The sequence below is a fragment of the Hyperolius riggenbachi genome, chromosome 1 (genome assembly GCF_040937935.1).
Source record: "Hyperolius riggenbachi isolate aHypRig1 chromosome 1, aHypRig1.pri, whole genome shotgun sequence".
Lineage (NCBI taxonomy): Eukaryota > Metazoa > Chordata > Amphibia > Anura > Hyperoliidae > Hyperolius > Hyperolius riggenbachi.
Genome location: NC_090646.1, coordinates 177,752,587 through 177,775,468, shown reverse-complemented (window position 1 = coordinate 177,775,468; position 22,882 = coordinate 177,752,587). Strand labels below are relative to the sequence as shown.

The 22,882-nt window shown below is 43.8% G+C and overlaps 1 protein-coding gene across 2 annotated transcripts in view; it reads left to right on the top strand.

The window, feature by feature from the left end:
• Positions 1–2,601: 2,601 nt before the first annotated feature.
• GUCY1A1 (guanylate cyclase 1 soluble subunit alpha 1) overlaps positions 2,602–22,882 on the top strand; it is an 85,914-nt gene continuing 65,633 nt past the window's right edge. The window contains exon 1 of one of the 2 annotated variants that reach the window (XM_068278883.1): positions 2,602–2,988. In XM_068278883.1, coding sequence (XP_068134984.1) covers positions 2,728–2,988 — 261 coding nt within the window. In that variant the 5' untranslated portion in view covers positions 2,602–2,727. Of the gene's footprint in view, positions 2,989–8,430; positions 8,506–22,882 lie in introns of those variants that run through there. The other variant, XM_068278884.1, reaches the window with a different exon arrangement.

Below are 22,882 nucleotides of genomic sequence, written 5' to 3'. Positions count from 1 at the left end.
CAGGTCTGCACTCACTCCTCACCACACGCTGCTCTGTTTCCTGGTTCGTCTAAGCCTTGCCCTACTAGTTTCGTCACTGCCTCGTGACTCATCAGGAGCACCAAGGCCCAGGTGCACTACCAGGATATTTACACATTGGTGCAAGCTGCTATTGGATGCATTTCTCATCATCTCTCCTCCCATACTCTTTCCTCCTACTGCCAATCACTTGCAGCTACTCTATCACTGCCGCGCTTAAACTTACAGGGGAGAATCCGTTTACATGCAAATATATGCAAACTTTGTTACATTTAAATTAGGTGATTACAATTGTTATTTATTATTCCAGTCATTATACACCTTAAACCCTCAGACTTTACAAATTATTTAACACTTTACCTATAAAAAAACATTATAATATTTCATAAACATAATAAACCAAGTATCCGTAAATGCCGACTCCTAACCCAAATCAAATGTGCATGCCTAGACTCCCAATTGCATTGCACACCCCAATCTTAATCTTTCCTACCGCCTGCTAATATGCACTAGGACCACTACACACCCCAACCTTAATCTCTCCTACCCCCTGCTAATATGCACTAGGACCACTACACACCCCAACCTCAATCTCTCCTACACCCTGCTAATATGCACTAGGACCACTACACGCCCCAACATCAATTTCTCCTACACCCTGATAATATGTACTAGGACCACTACACACCCCAACCTCAATCTCTCCTACCCCCTGCTAATATGTACTAGGACCACTACACACCCCAACCTCAATCTCTCCTACCCCTGCTAATATGTACTAGAATCACTACACACCCCAACCTCAATCTCTCCTACACCCTGCTAATATGTACTAGGATCACTACACACCCCAACCTCAATCTCTCCTACCCCCTGATAATATTATGTACTGGGATCACTACACACCCCAACCTCAATCTCTCCTACCCCCTGCTAATATGCACTAGGACCAGTCCACTACACACCCCAACCTCAATCTCTCCTACCCCCTGCTAATATGTACTAGGACCACTACACACCCCAACCTCAATCTCTCCTACCCCTGCTAATATGTACTAGGATCACTACACACCCCAACCTCAATCTCTCCTACACCCTGCTAATATGTACTAGGATCACTACACACCCCAACCTCAATCTCTCCTACCCCCTGATAATATTATGTACTAGGATCACTACACACCCCAACCTCAATCTCTCCTACCCCCTGCTAATATGCACTAGGACCACTACACACCCCAACCTCAATCTCTCCTACCCCCTGCTAATAGGCAGGAGAGATTGAGGTTGAGGTGTGTCATGAAAGTGGGACACCTAAAACAGTATAATGTTTTCATCAGATGAAATATTTTCACACACCTTTTATGATAGAATGTAATTGGAAGGTAATTCTCACTTGTTCCAACAAACAGGTCGATTAGGGCATTTTCTCTCTTCGTAAAATCCAACTCTCGGATTGACTGAATTTTTAGTTCCAATCATCCAAGGAATTGTTTCACATTGATTTTCACCAAAATTCGATTGTAAATACTGCGTCAAAAAATATTGTACTGGTAGAAGGAAAGTCTGCTCGTCCAAATGACATAAAAGTCCAATCTTTATTGGCAAATCATTCTGGGCAGAGACATGTCAGCTGATATGAACGGACTTTCCTTCTATCTGTGACGTTTGGTCTGGCCACGCTTGGTCCTGCTTCCATCTCGGCATGGTGGTGTGGTGAGCAGTGTTTCCTTCTCAAAATGAAAATGTTGTACTTTTAATGGGCACCTTACGACTAAAAGTATTAGAGGCAGAGGATCAGAAGCATGTGTACGTGTAGAGGGGGTGCAGTGGTAACTCGGCCATCAGGGGAAACTGCTATTAGAATATCGGTTAAAAAAAACTAACTCTATTCTCAATTGAACCCTCCCTTTACGAAGTCTTGGAATTTGTTGTTAATTGCATCGCTTGCACTCTTTTATACATTTATTTCATCATGTTACATCTGCCATGGTAACCACCAGTTCTGTATTTTGTGCCAGTGTCCATATTTCATGTATAACATTATGTACCCCTTGTTCTTTCCCTACTTTGTACAGCACCGCGGAATATGTTGGAGCTTTATAAATCAATAATAATAATAACCACAACCAACCCCCTGCTGCAATCTACACTGACATCAGTGCCACCTTTGCTGTTAAATTCACCCTCTGCCAATATCAATGCTACCTAATTAAAAGTACCTACTGGTTGCCTATGCAGCGCCCATTTTACAGAAGTGTCGCCAGTTGCCTAAATTACCCGTTTCATAGCAAGACAGTCAGGCAATTTGCAATGGTTAGAATCAAATAAATATGACAGCCTTCATAGCCCTCTCACATCAGGTGTCCTTTAAGAGGGGTTTGTATGTTGGTACTGAAGGGGTTAATGTAGCCACACAGCTGTGCTGGAGAGATGTTAGCCTATGGGCTGCTATCTACCAGCACAGTTCCGCTGAGCATCAAGTCATCAAGTTAAAAAGCAGGACTGGAAGTGCAGGAGGGTGGTGTGATGCTGCATGCTCGGTGCCTCCCCCAGTCCTAGGCTGCTCCCCGCCCCCTGTAGACTCCAGCAGACATTCATGTGAAACCTTAGCAGAGCTGGGGATGGGGTTCTGGACCTGTTATTAGACTGCAGTGGAATTGCAGAGCGCAGATCACCTGCATCACATGAGCCGACAGCGAAGACAACATGTTCTGCACCAAGCTGAAAGACTTGAAGTTAACAGGAGAATGCCCCTTCTCCAGGCTGAGCCAGAGATCAGAGGAGGCTGAGGACAGTGATGATCTGGCTGCTGCTGCCGCTGCTGGACCACCTATCTGTACCGAAGTGGCAGAGAGCAGTGTCCGGCATAGGATAACAGCTGAAGAGCCTCCGCAGAGGAAAAGCAGCCGTACCAGGGTCTACCTGCACACTTTAGCAGAGAGCATCTGCAAGTTAATCTTCCCCGAGGTAAAGCTCCTTTTGTGGATTCTTTCTATGATCTGTAATGAGAAAATGCACTTTTTGCAGGCAGTGCCCGCTGCTATCCATCTCTCGCTTGATCAGTTTGCAGCCAAAACACATCAACACATCACTGGAGTAAATAAACACTCTGATAACTCTTCTGAGCCCCGATCTGGTGATAAACAGTATTGCCATTCAGAAAGAGCTTACACCTTTGTATTTGCAGTAATCTGCTTAATAGCAGTGATTTGTTATCAGTGCTGAAGGTGAAGGTGCGTTTTGTGCTTTATTTTGCTTACAAGTAGTGTCATCTATACCTATCCATGCATTTAGGAAGTAAAACAGGAAGCAGTTAGCTGAGTGTACATGAATATAGAACTTTCTTGTTTTATCAGCAGCGTCATCATCATTATCCTTTTCATCATTTGTATTATTTAGTCATTACATAGTATTATTTATTAGGTGACTGGGCAGGAAAGGATACAGTTATTACCACCCCAGGCAGATGCAGAAATAAATAATAAACACACCAGCAGCCACATCATTGCTTTTCTCAGCTGTTGAATCTAGCCAAGCTCCCAAATACAGTCCCTACAGCCTGGGTAGGATTCTGTAGACTGTGTCTGCACCTAACATTTACCTCATAGGTGTACTGTATTGGTACATAAGATAATTCTGTGATACATAGTTCCATGCTGCTGTCTTATATGGTGTGCATTGCTGTGCATCTGCTGTATATTATTCTTGTTTATGTGTTCATTACAAACAGAAAAAAAAAAATACCACTGCCTTTCACCTATACTGTCATCATATGTGCGAATTACATACAGTGCTGTGCTATGAATAGCACAAAAGTGAGCTCCCTCTATTAGCATACCATATATATATATATATATATATATATATATATATATATATATATATATATATATTTATTTATTTATTTGCATGTGCGCCCAATTATCCACAACCACTAGTCAGGCACAGTATTCATTATTTATAAGTGATTACTCTTGAAATGAGTAGTGTATGCTGTGTGGTTACACAGTGTACACTATCGTCAGCAGATGTGCCTAATAACTTGTTCTTCTCCTGTCTGGCACGGCTCTCCTGACGTACTTTGTCAGGTTGTCAAAAAGCCAAATGTGATCTTGTTTCTGGCTAGGGAAAAGCAGTCATAGAATTTAAGTGCGTTTCACTGTGTTTTATGTCCTACCTGTAGCCATTCATATTCTTTAGTTTCCAGGCTGCCCACTCCCAGGAGTCTCAGAAATAATGGTTTTGTTATGTGGATTGGTATAAACCCATAACACAGAGATCTGTAGTGGGGCATAGAGTAATATGTTACAGTAATGAATGCTCTCGAGCTGGTCGATTATCACAGGGGTCAGGCAGGGATGCTCGTCCAACCATCTGCCCTAGTGTTCTGGAGACCATCTCTTATTAACAAAGCATATATCTGAAATTCTCACCTGCATGGCTATACACCTATTGGAAATCACCTGTGTGTGCATATTATTATTATTATCCTGAAGAGATGTATAATGTATTAATAGGGGGCAGCAAACCTAAGCTGAATTCAATTATCACCTGCTATATTCTTTGAGAATTTACTTTTTATAAATGTATACCGAAGATCTGCCTTGCAGGCCCAAGAGAGTGTATTTCAATAATTGCTTAATTTTAGGATAGGATCAGTAGGCCTGTTATCAGACTGAAAATCTATCATAAGCTTATGAGCTGTCAAGTGATAGTTGCCAGGAAAACTGGAGAAAAATTGGAGAAGTTACCCAGAGCAAACAGTTAACTGTTCTATAAACCCATGTAACTGTCTGCTATGGGCACCCTGTTACTTTGCTTCAGTGTTCTTAAAGCAAACCTGAACTGAAAATGAAGTCAAAATAAACATACGTCATACTTACCTCCCGTGTAATATACTCATCAATCTCTTTCTCCTCTCCTGTGTCCTGTTTGTCCACTGTGACCAATGAAATTCTTCATCATCCATTTTGAAAATGGCCATTACCCCATAACAGCTTCCTGTTCAGCACATTGGTAAACTGTTATATTGCCCACTTGAGCCATAGGGAAACATGGATATTACCTTGCTCATCAGTTGTCCTTTCAGTTATAACTAACAGCAACTGATATATAACTGACAACAACTGTTATATTCCAGTTCTGATAAAATTTTGTCAGAACTGGAAGGGATTGCTGAAAGAAGAAAATGATGAGTTTCTGAGAGGAACTGATGGCGAGGCAAGTATGTAATATTCATTTGCAGGTACACCATGTGTTTATTTTAAATTTTATGGGTTCAGGTTCACCTTACCGTATATCTTCGTGAATCAGCGCCTCTGCTCATAGAAGCTATTAATAGTTACTTTCAGATGGTCGAAGAGATGCAAAAAATTCTGAGTTGATGCAGGATTCGGTATTCAATTGGCCCATTTTCATGCAAAAAATTCTGAGTTGATGCAGGATTCGGTATTCGATTGGCCCATTTTCTAGCTGCATAAGTTTGCATACAAACTTTTCATAATCCAGAATTGATTTGGAATTATTTGCATCTCATTGACCATCACTATTAATGGTATCCCTCCCTGTCAGGAGAAATATAAAACGTTTCTTTTCTTCTTTGCACAGATAGGTAATATAGAGAGATGTTCATTTTATTACGCTATAAGGTGTCCACAGGTTGTACATTCAAGATCAGTAATGGGTGTGTGGCTGACATTGTGGTGAAACTCCTCCCACAGTGTGATGTCATGACCATGGTCTTGAAAGTTTCCTTTTTGTGAACTTTCTTGCATTGTGGGAAGTAACCGCTGTTTCCAACTGCCAATCAACCAGTATCTTCCTCTGTGCATATGTATATGGCAGTTGGTGCTGTGTAGTTTTTTTCTTGTCTGCCAGTAGTGAAGAAGATTATGTGCAGGCTGAATGTGGATCAAACAACATGAATGAATTTTATGGCAAATAGCAATCATTTTTTGTCCTCTCTTCAATGTTTTAAATATTCACTTTGCAATGTTTTGATTTATTTTTCCCACCACTACTATTTTTTGGTACCGTTCCTCTTTAATTCTGCATTTTCCCCCTTAACCCTTGGCACCCAAGGGGGCCAGCGGGTGGCAGGCGCTGGAAGATACTGGAAGGGCCCGTTTCCACTAGGGCGGTTTCGCGCCGATTCTGCAGAGTTTCCCCGCACATCATTCGCACGGGGAAACTCTGCCATAGGGGATGACGGCGCCGCGGCGGAATCGCTTGCGGGAGCGATTCGCCCGGAACCCCCCGCAGATTTCGCCACGGAGGCTGCGAATCCCATAGCCGTGCATGGCACGGCTCATGGGATTTGCCTGCGATCCCACCCACCGGCTCATTGCGGTGTGCGTCTGCGAGACGCACGCCGCACTAGTGGAAACGGGCCCGAAGGCACTGGGAGCCCAGACAGCAGATCTCTGCTGGGGGGCATGGCAGATTGTAGTTATGCAATGTGTTTGCTACATTTGGCTTAGGAAAATGTGAGCACATGCAGAAGATAATAACAATGTTACCATTTGTATAGGACTCAAGTGCTTGAGAGCCGCAGCCACTAAGGGCTAATTTCCATATGCACGCTTTCAGCTGCGCTTATGGCAGTGTGATCGCATAGACTGCACTCTCTGATGTTTCCATACATGCGCTGCGATTCATCGCTAAATCACAGCGCATAGTTGCTTGCATTTTAGGGCGATTGCGCCTACGATACCATTCATTATAATAAATGGAATCGCAAGCACAGGGAGTCACGTGTAACGCAGAGCCCCGCTGACCAATAGCTCCTGCATTGCCTAAATAGATACTAGCCCTAAGGCCTTGTTCGCAATAGGAATGTTGCTGTACACTTTTCACAGTGCATTGCGCTGCACGCTTTCATAGGTACAGCCATATCCATTGATTCTAATGTAACAAGTTCCCATCTATATGCTTTGTTATTGTCCATTTGAGAAACGTAGTGTTGCATGCATTTCTGTGCGTTGCGCTGTGAAGCCCACAGTAATACAAGTGAATGGGTGTGCTTTTTAAGTCCATAGAAGCGCATAGCAATGCGCTTTGGCGATGTGATTTTTACCCCTAATTAAAAAAAAATTCAAATCAAAACAAATCTTTATTGACAACTGCTACATCAAATAAGCAAAACTTGCTTAAAATGCATTCAAGGGTTTTTAAGTGCATGTAAACGCATAAGTCCGCTTAAAAAACGCACTGAAACACATTATGAAACACTTATCAACGCATGGATTTTCTATCATGCGCTTAAATACGTTTCTGAGCGCACCCAATGTGAACAAGGCCTAAAGGCGTGCAAATTAAGCCACCCTGGAATGTTAGTGACTCCTTACTGAATAGGTAACTGGCTCCTGCAACAAAGATGCTATGGTAAACCAGTCCACTATCCAGCCACCCCATGGAAGCCATGCTGTTTCAGAGCTGTTTCTGGTCCTGCTTTTTTATTTTATGGTATAGCAGCTCATGTCTCTGTACATTCTACAAAGCACTGTAACCCTCACTGAATATGCTGTGGGAATACAAACAGAGGTCCCATATGCAATATATATCCAATCCATCAGACGGAACATGAAGGAAAGCTTAGATTTTCGATTACTTGTCATGGCTTTTTGACAACACGCAGCTCAGCAGTTTGACGTTCACTGAAAACCCTTACTTTCTGCTCCCAGGATGACAAGCAGTCATGTTCCCAGGCACAAGTCTAAACGTAGCGACATTTGCAATAAAACGCCTAAGCATCATGGTAGTGCTGGTGTGGGTGCAGTTACTGGTAAACTGAAAATGCTTATAATATTGTTTTCTTAACATGGTTGATTTAAAGCCTAACAACAAGATTTTTTTCCCTACTATTTTAGTTTTCAGCAGCGTGGAAAGGGGTTAGAACCTCGTGTGGGTTTTTATTGCTTTTTGGAGTTTTTCTGAGGAGATTTTCCTTCACATCCTGTCCCTGGGACCACCATAAATTCAATATAAATCCTAGGAGGCCCAGGGTCGGGATGTAGGGAAGAACTATAAAATCTTGAATATTTAAAATCTTTCCTACTCTACCAAACACTTCCTGTCAATATGTGCACACAGACAGCAGTAAAAACCTCAGTAAGCCTCTCAGCCTTTACAAAACTTAAAGAATAATAAATAAATAAAAACCCATAGTTAGGTTTAAAGAGAACCCGAGGTGGGAATTACTTTTACTATTGGGGCACAGAGGCTGGTTGTGCGCACTAAGACCAGCCTCTGTTGCCCCATCGTGTGCCTCCATGTCCCCCCTGCTCGCCGCTATACCCCCCGCATTGCTGGCTGTGTCGCCAGCTCAATGTTTACCTTGCGCTGTCAGTCAGCGCCGCTCCCCCGCCTCCTCCGCATCGGCGCCACCCGCCGCGTCACTTCCCTCCTATCAGCGGGAGGGAAGGGACACGGGCGGGTGCGCCGATGCGGAGGAGGCAGGGGAGCAGCGCTGACTGACAGCGCAAGGTAAACATTGAGCTGGCGACACGCTGCGTGTCGCCAGCAATGCGGGGGGTATAGCGGCGAGCAGGGGGGACATGGAGGCACACGATGGGGCAACAGAGGCTGGTCTTAGTGCGCACAACCAGCCTCTGTGCCCCAATAGTAAAAGTAATTCCCACCTCGGGTTCTCTTTAACACACTTTACGTTTTCTTTCAAATATTCATTTTAAAACAGATGTTTTAGGGGGTGTGCTTGACTGCTAAAGAGCCCAGACAGGAGATAAGAACTTCACAGTGCCATATACTGTATACTGTAAAGGCAAAAGGCCCTTTCTGCAGAGAGCATTTCTATTCTAATGTAAGCCTGGTGACATCAGACTCCTGTCACTCAAAGTCATTAAAATAATTTTATGTGAGGCTGAGAGTACTATAAGCAGTACAGTACAGTTTTTCATGTGTTTGTTGTGGAATCTTTTGTGCGTTTCGCGTTTGGGTTTTAATTAATTTCCCTAATCAATGGAGTAAAATAGATTATCATATTAAAAAACAAAACTAAAAAAATCGCATGTAAAACACATTCCTCTGTGTCTCCATTGAGATACATTATGTGCATTTTATTTACATTTTTGAAAATCACCATATTCGCCACCGTATAAGATGCTCTATAAAATAAGACACACCTAGGTTTAGAGGGCAGAAACCAGGAGCGTCCATGTTCCAGGAGCGTCCATGTTCCAGGAGACTCTTGTAGATGTTCTTCCCCGATTGGTGTCCTCCTGTTTTCCCATGTGTCCTCCCGTGTTCCCAGTGTGTTCCCTTTTGTCCCCAGTGTGTCCCCTTCTGTTCCCCATGTCTCCCCAACTGCCCCACCTCCTGTCCCCAGTGTGTCTCCCCTATGTGTCCCCAGCTCCCCCTGTGTGTCCAATGCCCCCGCGTCTCCATTTCCCCCGCCTTTGTCTCCTGCTCCCCCATGTATACTTAGCAGTGTAGCGGGACCATCTCTCACCTAATCCATGGCTCCCGCAGTGGAGGTGGTGGTGGGGTGATAGGAATGTGCGGTAGCGGCAGGGATCCAGGAGGTCTGTACCTTCTTACACTAGAATGAGGAGGTGACCCATGTCTGAAAACTTTGGGGGGCTGTGATTGGCAAGGGGGGGGGGACCAGAGGACACCATGGGGAGCCTCTACAAGATCCAGAGGTTTCCCTATTCTTAGGTGAGTATTTTCTTTTTGACCCGAGCTTTTGCTCAGGTACACTTTAGACCCCTTTCACACTGGGGCATTGCGTCGCTCTCCCTTACCGCTCCCCCACCGCAATTGCTATTAGTCTTTTAATGACTGTTAGTCTCTATGAGACTCTGGGCAACACGTTGTGACAAAAGTTCTTCTGGCAACACATAGTTTGCGGTGCGTTGCCAAGCGGTATCACCCGGTGCACGATTGCACTGGAGTCAATAGCACCACAACAGTGTGGGGGGGCATGCGCATCTCGGCAAAGTTGCATGACACACTGCCTGTCTGGAAGAGTGCAAATGACTTAGATGTCAGACGTCTATGATGTCTGACATCACATGCCCGCATGTTCGTGGAGTTGTGGCATGCAAATTTCCCTCGCAGGGACAAATCTGCATGCAATGGTGCAAGGCTATTCTGCTGTATGCAAATTGCACTGCACCAAGTGTGCCATTAGCCTTAAAAATAAACAGGTTGTAAAATTGGTCAATCAAAGATGTGGGTATGCAAGATATGATCTGTTAAAAGCAATTGCTGGCACCCAAATTATATTGAAATCCCACTATAGCACTAATAACATTACATTTATGGCGGCACCCAGGTCAGGCGCAACGCATGTATGCCAAAACTACCTGCTTCACTGTGGTTACTTGTGCAAATGCAGTTTTTCCTCTTTGTTGCCATTCAATCTATCAGATACAGTCCCCCTATTCAAATAAACAACTCAAAAGCCACAAACAGGAAGTATGTTAGACAATATACTCTGTACAGCGCTGTGGAAGATGTCTGCTCTATATAAATACTAAATAATAATAAAATGCTAGGCACATGTATTACAGCACATATGAAGCCAGCATTTTTGAATTTTGTACCAGTATATAGTAATAGGAAGTGTTTCTTATGCTCTTGTGTTTCATTAACCAATGCCCATATCTTTAATTCTCCATGTAAGTCTCTGCTGTATAGGTTCGCCAGCAGTGAATTCCGTTCCATAATGACCAGCATGATCTCTGACCTACTGTTATCTGCCCAGTGGCATACACGAACCTGCAGTCTACATAATAATCAAATATTGATAAACTGATGTCAGGGGCAAACCCAGGATTTTCAAGGGGGGATTCCTGAAAGGTGTCCTTCAGCCACGCACAATACAGTATAATAATATGGTAGGACATCATGCTGGGTACACCCAATGCAATTTCCTGTCCGACTCACAGGATCTGACGATTATTTCCGACATGTCCGATCTGCTCCTGATCGACAACTGGATAATTCAGGAGCAGTTTGGATACAGATAATGAGTACAGCCGACATTGCTAATGAAGGGGAAAGTGAAGCATTCATACAGCAGGGCACAGGGCTGTGCTAATACCTGACTCTCTTAAGTTCCCCAGAGCTTCTCCATGCTCTGTACACACACTGCTGCTCCATGCTCTGTACACACACTGCTGCTCCATGCTCTGTACACACACTGCTGCTCCATGCTCTGTATGTACACACACTACTTCTCCATGCTCTGTACACATGCTGCTGCTACATGATCTGTACACACGCTGCTTCTCCATGCTCTGTATGTACACACACTACTTCTCCATGCTCTGTACACACGCTGCTGCTACATGCTCTGTACACACGCTGCTGCTACATGCTCTGTACACATACTTTTGCTCCATGCTCTGTACACAAGCTGCTGCTCCATGTTCTGTACACACGCTGCTGCTCCATGCTCTGTACACACGCTGCTGCTCCATGCTCTGTACACACGCTGCTGCTCCATGCTCTGTACACACGCTGCTGCTCCATGCTCTGTACACACGCTGCTGCTCCATGCTCTGTACACACGCTGCTGCTCCATGCTCTGTACACACACTGCTGCTCCATGCTCTGTATGTACACACACTACTTCTCCATGCTCTGTACACATGCTGCTGCTCCATGCTCTGTACACACGCTGCTCCTCCATGCTCTGTATGTACACACACTACTTCTCCATGCTCTGTACACACCCTGCTGCTCCATGCTCTGTACACACGCTGCTGCTCCATGCTCTGTACACACGCTGCTGCTCCATGCTCTGTACACACGCTGCTGCTCCATGCTCTGTACACACGCTGCTGCTCCATGCTCTGTACACATGCTGCTGCTCCATGCTCTGTACACACACTGCTGCTCCATGCTCTGTACACATGCTTCTGCTCCATGCTCTGTACACACGCTTCTGCTCCATGCTCTGTACACACGCTGCTCCATGCTCTGTACACACGCTGCTCCATGCTCTGTACACACGCTGCTGCTCCATGCTCTGTACACACGCTGCCGCTCCATGCTCTGTACACACTCTGCTGCTCCATCCAAAATTAACTATAGCAGGAAATGTAAGGGGGCAGTGATGTGAACTGCGGGATGCCTGCAGATATTCTGGTGTCTCAACTTGCGCTGGTCCTTAGACACTGCACCGGCCCTGATCTGAGGGGGGATTCTGGGCAGCTGTAATCCCCCCTGCATTTGCCTATGGATATCTTACCATTCTTTTGGTTTTCTATCCTGATAATATGCAAAACATGCAGGAATGCTGTGCCACAGTACCTGAAAGAAGCAAGCATCAGCATTAGGGCCTCAAGTCAATACCAACTTCCAAACTGTATCGCAGCCTGTATAAAAAACAGCGAACAGTGTCACTGAAAACAGTGGGGATGGATGCAATGCCCAGACTAATGACTATTTCCTGTCATGCTTCAGGTTTGCAGGACACAGACCATCTGGGATCCACATTTCTTGTTTGATGACTAACTCCAATAATCCTTGTTTAAGATCCCTGTTTAAAATCTACTGTACATAAATGTCTCTTCATCTCCACTTAACATACCATTTTCAGAGCAGCCATCTTAACATTGGAAAATGGTGGGAGAGTGGCTGAACAAAATAAGATGGAATTAAAGTATAGCTAAGATGGCATGTAGATGTACAGAGGCGCCAAAAGTATAAAGTTTGCTAAAATGTTTAAAATATTCGGGTGGCGGCGGTGGACCGGCCACTCAGAAATAGACTCGATGCTGTCGCTTAAGATAAAGACAATTTATTCACATACTCCATGAACAGAACCGCAACGCGTTTCACGGGTATATTCCCGCTTCCTCAGGCAAAAAACAGACAGGAGTACACTGTAAAGACAGAGACAGATAGCGTGTCCTTAGACCAATGTATATGTGTGCTGATGATTTTTGGTGCATAGTTATGTTAACGTGAATAATGGGTAAACAATGCTGTGGTTAGAGGTATATTGGGAGAGGGGGTGAGGGGCTGTGCGGAGAATGTTATAAGAGTTAAAAATCGTAGTGAAAAACCGGGGGGGGGGGGGGGGGGGGGGAGTACAGAAAGGGGGGGGGGGGGAAGGGAGGGCTATTAGAGGAGGGGGGTTAGGGAAAAATTAAGGGTGGCAAAACACAATGCAATCAGATGTAGTAAAATGCAGAAAATCAGACTCACCAGTACAGTCTCAAGGCCCACAAACACGCCCCCAAGCTTGTCTCCTCCCCACCCATAGAAACACATTACCTGCCTATCACACAGCCCCCACCCCTTATTAACCATGCAATTGGTCCATCCACATACTCTTAGGTATATAAACCTTGATCTCCAGACTCACTGGTACAGAGGCGCTATTCGTGACCTTGAGACTGTACTGGTGAGTCTGATTTTCTGCATTTTACTACATCTGATTGCATTGTGTTTTGCCACCCTTAATTTTTCCCTAACCCCCCCCCCCCCTCCTCTAATAGCCCCCCCATCCCCCCCTTCTGTACCCCCCCCCCCCCCCCGGTTTTTCACTACGATTTTTAACTCTTATAACAATCTCCGCACAGCCCCTCACCCCCTCTTCCAATATACCTCTAACCACAGCATTGTTTACCCATTATTCACGTTAACATAACTATAAGATGACATGACTAGATAGACATGTAGATGTGCAGTGGCAAGCATATTAATAACTAGGCTGTGTTCCTTTTTTTTATCTTCGTCTGCCTGAAAGAGTTAAACTTTCAGATATGCAAGTGACAGTTTCTCTCCATTCCAGACTTGGTTGGACTATATAGCATAAGCCTCACTCATAGGGAATTACAGCCATAAAACTCTTTACTCAAGAGAACAGCTTTTGAGTGCAGGGAATAGATTAAAAAAAAGGTCAATAGTTCATATATTTGAGCTCTGGGACACTTGAAAGACTGCGTCATTAAATGTAGACAATAAAACATGAAATCTACTTTTTAAGCTTTTAAACATTAAATAAAACTGAGATATCTAAAAATAGGTCGTGTATAGGAGTAGGGGGATTGATATAACCGTCTATCTCATCAGTTTAATTTGACCTTGGGCTCACTTTAGGACCTGAGCACCCTTGCCCACATCTGTGCATTTTTAAGCAATGTGTATCAGGGATGTATTGCTGAAAAATGTACCGAAGTGTTCAAGTGTGCTCACGCTATAAGGATCTGTTCACATTACATCCATGGTATTGCAACAGACAATATAATTGCATCACAATGCGATGTAATTATATTTATGAGGGTTTTTACACTGTTACTTTTCTGGAGCAACAATTTCCGACAGGACAATGCACAGCATGCAGTACGCTATGGATGATACTTGGCCTACAAGCATAAAGTCTATGCACTGTTGCATCACAGCGGTAGGCTGCCATGCAGCATTACATCACCGATGCATTGCAATCCTGTTTTTCAGGATTAGCAATGCAATGTAAATAGGGCCATATGCAATTCACTTTTTCTCCTGAGTTTTCTCCTAGGTGATATTTCCACACCTTGTTATAAAATGCCCAGCAAGTAAGAATATTCGCAAAATAATTTTTTGGCCTTTGATCTCTTTGATCTGGAAAATAATAAATACAATGTATTTATTATTAAAAACGCAAACGCAGTTGCTGCACAAAGCAATTTTGTGAGCGTTTGCGTTTTTCCTATACCTTTCATTGAGGCAAAATCTCCTCAAAAATGGCCCATGCGCCAATTTTCTGAGCGAATCGGAAACAAACCGTTCAGGTGTGGACTGTCTCATAGAGAATAATGATGTAAGTGCTTTCAGGGCGATTTTTAAAAATCGGCAACGCTTAAAAAATGCAAAAAAAGCCTCTAGTGTGAACAAGCCCTAAAAGTTATTTTAAACAGAATAAGAAAATTATCTCCTAGGCAGGGCCGGCCCTAGACTTTTTGCCGCCTGAGGCAAATTTTGAAAAAATTGCCGCCGAGCTGGAGGTGTAGCTGGCAGGACGGGGGTATTCGGCCTAGCGGTGGGGAGGGGGGTCGGACCCCCCCTCCCTCGCCTGGGTTCCCCGATCTGCACTCCCCTCCAGCTTTAAATGTAGAGTAAGCAGCCGACACAGTAAGAGGCACGGGCGGGGGATCACTCACCTCTTCCTCGTTCCAACGTGCGCTCCACTGACGTCACTTCCTGCAACGCCGGCCACGTACAATACAGTGGGCGGGGTTTCAGGAAGTGACGTCAGTGGAGCGCACGCTGGAACGAGGAAGAGGTGAGTGATCCCCCGCCCGTGCCTCTTACTGTCTGTCGGCTGCTTACTCTACATTTAAAGCTGGAGGGGAGCGCAGATCGGGGAACCCAGGCGAGGGAGGGGGGGGGTCCGACCCCCCTCCCCACCGCTAGGCCCAATACCCCCGTCCTGCCAGCTACACCTCCAGCTCGGCGGCCGGCCCCCCCGCACCCACGGACGGGCGGATGCCGCCCCTAGAACTTTGCCGCCTGAGGCAAAAGTTTAACCCCGCCTCATGAGCGGGCCGGCCCTGCTCCTAGGAGATAACTCAGAAGAAAAAAAATATTTCCTAGGAGATAACTCATGAGAAGAAAATAATTGCATATGCACCAAAGTGTGAAAGGAGCTTTGAGGGCTACTCTGCTGTAGAACAAAAAGCAGTATAGTTGTTGTTGTTGTACAGTCTATCATTTTCCAATGCCAGCCTGCAGCTGTCCTAACACCTTTAGGCCTCTTTTCCACGGACTGTTGATGTACAGTGAAATGCCTCTCAAACTCTCTCACAACTGCTCACTGGTGTCTGATAACTGCTTGTTGCTGCCTGGTAACTGCTCAATGCTGCCTGGTAACTGCATGCTGAGCTGCAAACAGTTGACAGGCGTCATTGAGTAGTTACCAGGCAGCAGAGAACAGTTACCAGGTGGCAGCAGCAAGCAGTTGTGAGAGTTTGAGAGACATTTCACTGCCTATCAACTGCCCGTGGATAAGAGGCCTTAGGAAACTTCCTGGAAACATTGGCAAGATACAAAGAATACTCCCTGGGCTTGATTCACTAACCGGCGCTAAGTCGGTTAGTGTGCCCTAAGTGTTAGTGGGCGCAAACCACGGCGTTAGGAAATAATCACGCTCACTGCGCGCGCAGCAGTCGCACCCGATGCAACGAAAATGACGCATCGGGTGCCCGTTAAGCAGCGCTATGATGCGCCACTTCGGGGGCACCCGATGCGTCCTTTTCGTGGCATCGGGTGCGACTTTTAAGGACCAGCGGGTGCAACGTTATTGTTGCACCGCGCACTAATATTGGCGCACCCGCACTGTGCACGCAGTGCACGGGGCTTTTCACACCGGCGCAAACACTTAGCGCCGGTTAGTGAATCAAGTTCTATGTGTCCAATTGGTGCAAAAATCTGCACAAAGCAGGAAGTAACATTCATTGTTGCCTTTATCTGTTTAGCAGTGCTAGTTTACAGGAGTGACACATTCATTCCACACAGTGAATAGAGCTCACATCTGTGATCACTCCCAGCTTATTAACAGCTGTCACAGCCATGCAAAGCAGTGTTTACAGTTGTTTTCAGGTTTTAGGTTTTCAGAGCTTTTAAGGGAAGAGCAAAGAAAAAACTGAAATCACAGGTAATGCAGGAGGTAAAAAAAAAGATTTTTTTTTTTATTTAGAGAGCAACTGTAGTGAAAGAGACATAATTAATAAAACTGCTTATTTTTTTACAATATTAATGTATAGATTATTTAGTCAGTGTTTACCCATTTTAAAACCTTTCCTCTCCCTTATTTACATTCTGAAATGTATCACTGGTAACATCATAAGTCCTGCCAGGTGATCTGTATAAAATGTTCGCTACTGAGAGTTCTATGCACAGAGGGAGATACTGCTTGCTTGGCAATTGGAAAAAGCTGTTATTTCCCACAATGCAACTAGGTTCGCAGACAGAAAATTGTCAGGACCATGGTCAAGACATCACATTGTGGGAGAGGTTTCACCACAATATCAGCCACACAGACCCCCCTGATAATCTATTTGAGAAAAGAAAGATTTCTCATGGGAAAGGGGGTATCGGCTACTGATTGGGGTGACATTCAATCAATGGTTACCCATTGTTACCCTTTTTATGTCAGTTGAGGCTCCCAGAGCTTTAAAAATGAGGGCTTGGCCCTTCCCCTATTGCTTCTCATTTCTGTTGTACTTATTCTATTATGTACTTATTCTATTATGTACCAGTATTGCTTGATGTTTTTCTACCATGTATGAATACAGTATATACAGTCAGTTACAGTATATACTGTATGTGGCTGATTGTTAAATTGTAATATATATGACTTATTTATGTTTCTATGGACCCTACCACTGTCTGTTTTTTCCTGTTCAATAGAATGAGAGTCACAATGGGATCCCAATCGCAAATGCCGCAGTGAGAATGTATCCATAGGAATACATTAGCAGCAGCGCTTTGCTGATCGCCAGCGGTAAGCAAAGTGCTGCAAAAGCACCCAGTGTGAACCAACCCCTTAGTGTCTGCACATAGCAGGAAAACCTATGTGAAGTTTATCTTTAAATATATAAACATTTTCCACCCAAATTTGCAGTTATTACTCATCAAGTGTGTATTGTTATTTTTAGAGAGAGCTTTTCATAGGAATACATTGATTACAGAGTTACAAACTGCCAAACGCTATTCAAAACATGGAACAGGGAACAACTGAGAAGATAAGGAAACCAAAATGCTTTTATGTCAAGAATTCTTTCCGAAAGGGAAGTCATAGCAATAATGTGAATTCTAAGCATATTGACCTAGCCACACAAAGCAGAAAAACAACTTCATGCTTCCTAAGGCTACATTTTTATGCAAATGTAGCTTTGTATTATCTTTTAATGCTTGGTTCAATTTACTATCATAATAAATTATCATATTTTTATGCTTGTTGTGAATTAGTATGTCTACTTGCTGAAATATTGCCAATTGAACACATTAATTCTGTGTTCTACAGGGTAGAAATGCTCCTGCAGTGACTAGGTTGATGTTAGTTATAGGTAATTCAGTCTATAAAGCAAGCCATAGACATACTGGCCAATGAATGTCTCCTCATCTCCAACACAGGTTTGGCTACTGCTAAGTGGAGATTTCTATTGGCTAAGAGATTAGGTTCTGGTATGGATATTAGATCGAGAGGCTCTTCGAGGGACAGTTTGTGCCGGATTTATTATGGTTCCTGAAGGGTGGAGAGCAAAAAATATCAAGCCAACCAGTATTTTTTTTAAACTGTCAGCTATTAGGTGGCAAAAGTTTACATTTGCATACCTTGCATGGGTCATATCAGATCACAGGAAAGATTGCTGCAAGCTTACTGAAACAGTAGTAAGACTGCAACTGCATGTACACATCTGCAGTTTCCTTTATTAAACCCTTGTACACACATACGAGTATTCTTGCCTGCAGGGATCCGGAAACCTCAGGTGGCGGTTTGGGGCTGAGTGTTGTACAGACCCATTACTAGCCTATGGGGTGGTGCCTGGTGGGTGGGGTGAGGTGCTCAGGTTCCGTCAGTCATAGAATGTGGGTAAAGAGCCGCTATACTGGGGGCTCCTGTGCAAGTGTTTTGTTCTTGACCGAGACGGTCCTTAAAGAGACACTGAAGCGAAAAAAAAATGATGATATTATGATTTGTATGTGTAGTACAGCTAAGAAATAAAACATTAAGATCAGATACATCAGTCTAATTGTTTCCAGTACAGGAAGAGTTGAGAAACTCCAGTTGTTATCTCTATGCAAACAAGCCATTAAGCTCTCCGACTAAGTTAGTCCTGGAGAGGGCTGTTATCTGACTTTTATTATCTCAACTGTAAGGGCCCTTTTCCACCAGCGCGTTTGCGCTGGCTGAATCGGAAAGACGCAAACCCCTAGCGATTTACATCGCTACGGTTTGCTTTTTAACATAGGAATCGCGGTAGGTCATTTCCACTACCACGATTCGTTTTTGACTGTAACGCGAACGTGCGGCGGAGCGATATTTGCCGCGATTTTGCTATGCAGTGCATAGCATAGCAAAATCGCTGCCGCAAACGTCGGGGAATCGCCGGTAATTGCGATTCAGCAATCGCTAGCGTTCAGCGTGAACGCTAGCGACTGCTAGTGGAAAAGGGCCCTAAGTGAACTGTTTACGTTAATGCTGAGTGTTGTGTAATCTGCACATATTATAGAATAATGCAATGTTAGAAAAAACACTATATACCTGAAAATAAAAGTATGAGAATATTTTCTTTGCTGCTAATCGTCTAGAAATTATTCATAGTACACAACCAATTCATTATATCATATTTTTTTTTTCGCTTCAGTGTCTCTTTAACTGCTGCCTTGGCCTTTAATCCAGCACTTGTATGAAGCTTTAGACCTATAAAAGTTGTTATTTAATGTAAGGACTCCTTGTTACAGATGCATGAAAGTGACAACAGTCACATGCGTACAATTCTACTAACCTTCTGCAATCCTCCCTAAATTATGGTATGACCCAAGAGTGGGCTGCACAACATTTCTGTGACCTAATAGCAGACCATTGGTCAAACAATTCCATTTCCTGCTGGATTCTAGTGGTTTCCAGTTACATAGTTAGTTGGGTTGAAAAACAACATACGTCTATTGAATTCAACCAGAAAATATGGTGCAACACTAGCCTGCAGCCTTATGTATATATGCAGACGCTGCGCCTGGACCTGGATTGGTGAGTAACTTGGCTTCTGTTGATTACACATAGGCAGGGAGGGGGAGGGGGGATGAGGTAGAGGTAGACTGCCCCTTTTTTGGCTGGTGAAGGGCGGATGGAGGGGGGATCAAACCACACTGGCCGCTTTGGCTCTGGTGGTGTGGGGAGCCATTCACTCCTTCTGGTCCCCAAGTGCAGCCATTAACTTTGCTGAGTATTTAAATGATAAACAAATTCCAGCTTAAGAGGGTCACATGTTGGGGCCAATTTATACACTAGGTCGACTTATATCCGGGTATATACAGTAAGTTATTTTTTGCAATTTATATTGCACTCTTTATAATTGCTACGTCAGCTGCGATCCGTCCTGGCCTTACAAGCATTCATTCTCAGCTTTATTTTATCTCTAACCTTTCTGTTCATCTATAAAGGCCTTTTTTATTCATTGAGAAGATTTGTAAAAGTTTGATCAATTTGAAATGACTAAATCCAGTAGTGCATTCCCTTTAATTGGTTTACGGTAGTTACCATTTGAGTCAAGTAACTGTCTTGGTGGAACTTTTCAAATTAGGCCATTAGAGAAAAGAATTGTTCTATGTACTCTAAAAAGTGCTACAGAAAATGATCAGTGCTACATAGGATGCATATTTATGCAATTAATATTGTGTGAACTTTCCTGATTTCCCCGAATATCTCTGACATTCATCCACCATGGTTGGCCTTGATCATTTGCCCTGTGCCTTGTTCGGTTTGCTGTAAACAGATAATGTCACATTTGGGAAATGCAGCAATTCTTTAGTCTGTCCAATCCCGCCCTCCTGGCTCTGATGATGGTGCTATTTTCAGTGCCTGCTAGATTGTGCTTTAAGCCCATTTTCAGTCATCTGTCCACAAGCAATTGGATGTTGCCTGACTCTGTTTATGGTGATTCTTATATAAATAGGAAGGGTGGTGCAGAGACAGGCTTTGAAGGAGTAAGGGTGTTCTTTCATGTGTTTCTAACAGCTCTCCAGCCCCATTTCCACCTTAAAAAGCTTCAACGATTTAAGAAATCTTGTAATGTTTTATTCCTGTGCTTGTTTTGGGCCATCTTGCATCACACACCCATTGTAGGTCATTAGGTACCCGCTGTTATAACATGCACCCACACGTCACACGGTCCGGGCAAATCCACAGCGGATCCGGTGCTGCTTATGATTTAAACTCTAAATGCAGTTTCAGTTTAATATGAGTGATGCATTTTACAGTTTATATGTTTTTGTTTACAGAGTTTATATTTTAATTCTATTTTGCATAAGTCTACATTACGGCAATCTAATCTTTGTACATGCTGGACTCTATAAAGCGGTGAATAATACTGAATGAGGTGGGATCGAAACACTTTAATTAAGCTGTTGTTACCTTCACACATGTTACTGCAACTTACTTCATGCCTAGAGATGAGCGTAATGGCGTAATTACGATTTCACGAAATTTCGCGTAATTAGTGTAATTACGTTTATGGCCGTAAGTACATAATCGTAATGAAGAAGGATTTCGCGAAATTTCGCTTAAGCGTAATTTTCGCGTAATTTTCGCATTGCAACGGGTATTACGAAATTAATGCGTATGGCCATGCTCCCGAAGCTGAAAAGTTGACACATGGATCAATGTTAGGTAGCCGCCGACTTTAAGGGTTAATAGCAAAGCCCCCTTAAATGCTAAGAGCCTCAAATTTTAAGAATATATTAAGGAGATCAGAAGGAATAAGAGGAAAAAATTTTTTTTCAAAAAGACCTTATAGTTTTTGAGAAAATCGATGTTAAAGTTTCAAAGGAAAAATGTAAACATTTAAAAACCCGCCGACTTTAACGGTTAATAGCAAAGCCTGCTTAAAGTTTAAGAACACCAAATTCCCAGGGTATATTAAGGGGATCAGTGGGAATAAGAGGAAAAAAATTTTTTTCAAAAAGACCTTATAGTTTTTGAGAAAATCGATTTTTAAGTTTCAAGGGCGAAAATGTCTTTTAAATGCGGAAAATGTCAGTTTTTTTTGCACAGGTAACAATAGTGTATTATTTTCATAGATTCCCCCAAGTGGGAAGAGTTTTACTTACTTCGTTCTGAGTGTGGGAAATATAAAAAAAAACGATGTGGGGTCCCCCCTCCCAGACCTCTTTAACCCCTTGTCCCCCATGCAGGCTGGGATAGCCAGAATGCAGAGCACCGGCCGCGTGGGGCTCCGCACCCTGACTATACCAGCCCGCATGGTCCATGGTTTGAGGGGTCTCGGAAGGGGAGGGGCAGCCAAGCTTTCCCCTCCCCCTCCGAGCCCTTGTCCAATCCAAGGACAAGGGGCTCTTCTCCACCTCCGATGGGCGGTGGAGGCTGCGATTTCCTGGGGGGGGGGGTTCATGGTGGAATCTGGGAGTCCCCTTTAAAAAGGGGTCCCCCAGATGCCCACCCCCCCTCCCAGGAGAAATGAGTATAGAGGTACTTGTACCCCTTACCCATTTTCTTTAAGAGTTAAAAGTAAATAAACACACAAACACTTAGAAAAAGTATTTTAATTAAACAAAAAACATAACCACGAAAAAAGTCCTTTAATATTCTTAATTAACCATTAATACTTACCTGTCCCTTTAAATAAATGATCCCTCGAAATAGCCTCGGAAATGTTCTATCAGTTACAATGTAACAAAGTTATTACAATGTAACAACTTTGTTACATTGTAACTACGCCGCACCCGACGTCACTCGCCGCCGCCGCATACGCGTCTGCGCTGCACGGACCCGACAGAGCTCTGAGCTATATAGCTCAGAGCTCTCTAAAGCATCTTTGTATTTTGGCTCCAAGGAGCCCCATTGGTCCTTAGCAGACCAATGGGGTTCCTTCAAATCAGAAGGAACCCCATTGGTCTGCTAAGGACCAATGGGGCTCCTTGGAGCCCAAATACAAAGATGCTTTAGAGAGCTCTGAGCTATATAGCTCAGAGCTCTGTCGGGTCCGTGCAGCGCAGACGCGTATGCGGTGGCGGCGAGTGACGTCGGGTGCGGCGTAGTTACAATGTAACAAAGTTGTTACATTGTAATAACTTTGTTACATTGTAACTGATAGAACATTTCCGAGGCTATTTCGAGGGATCATTTATTTAAAGGGACAGGTAAGTATTAATGGTTAATTAAGAA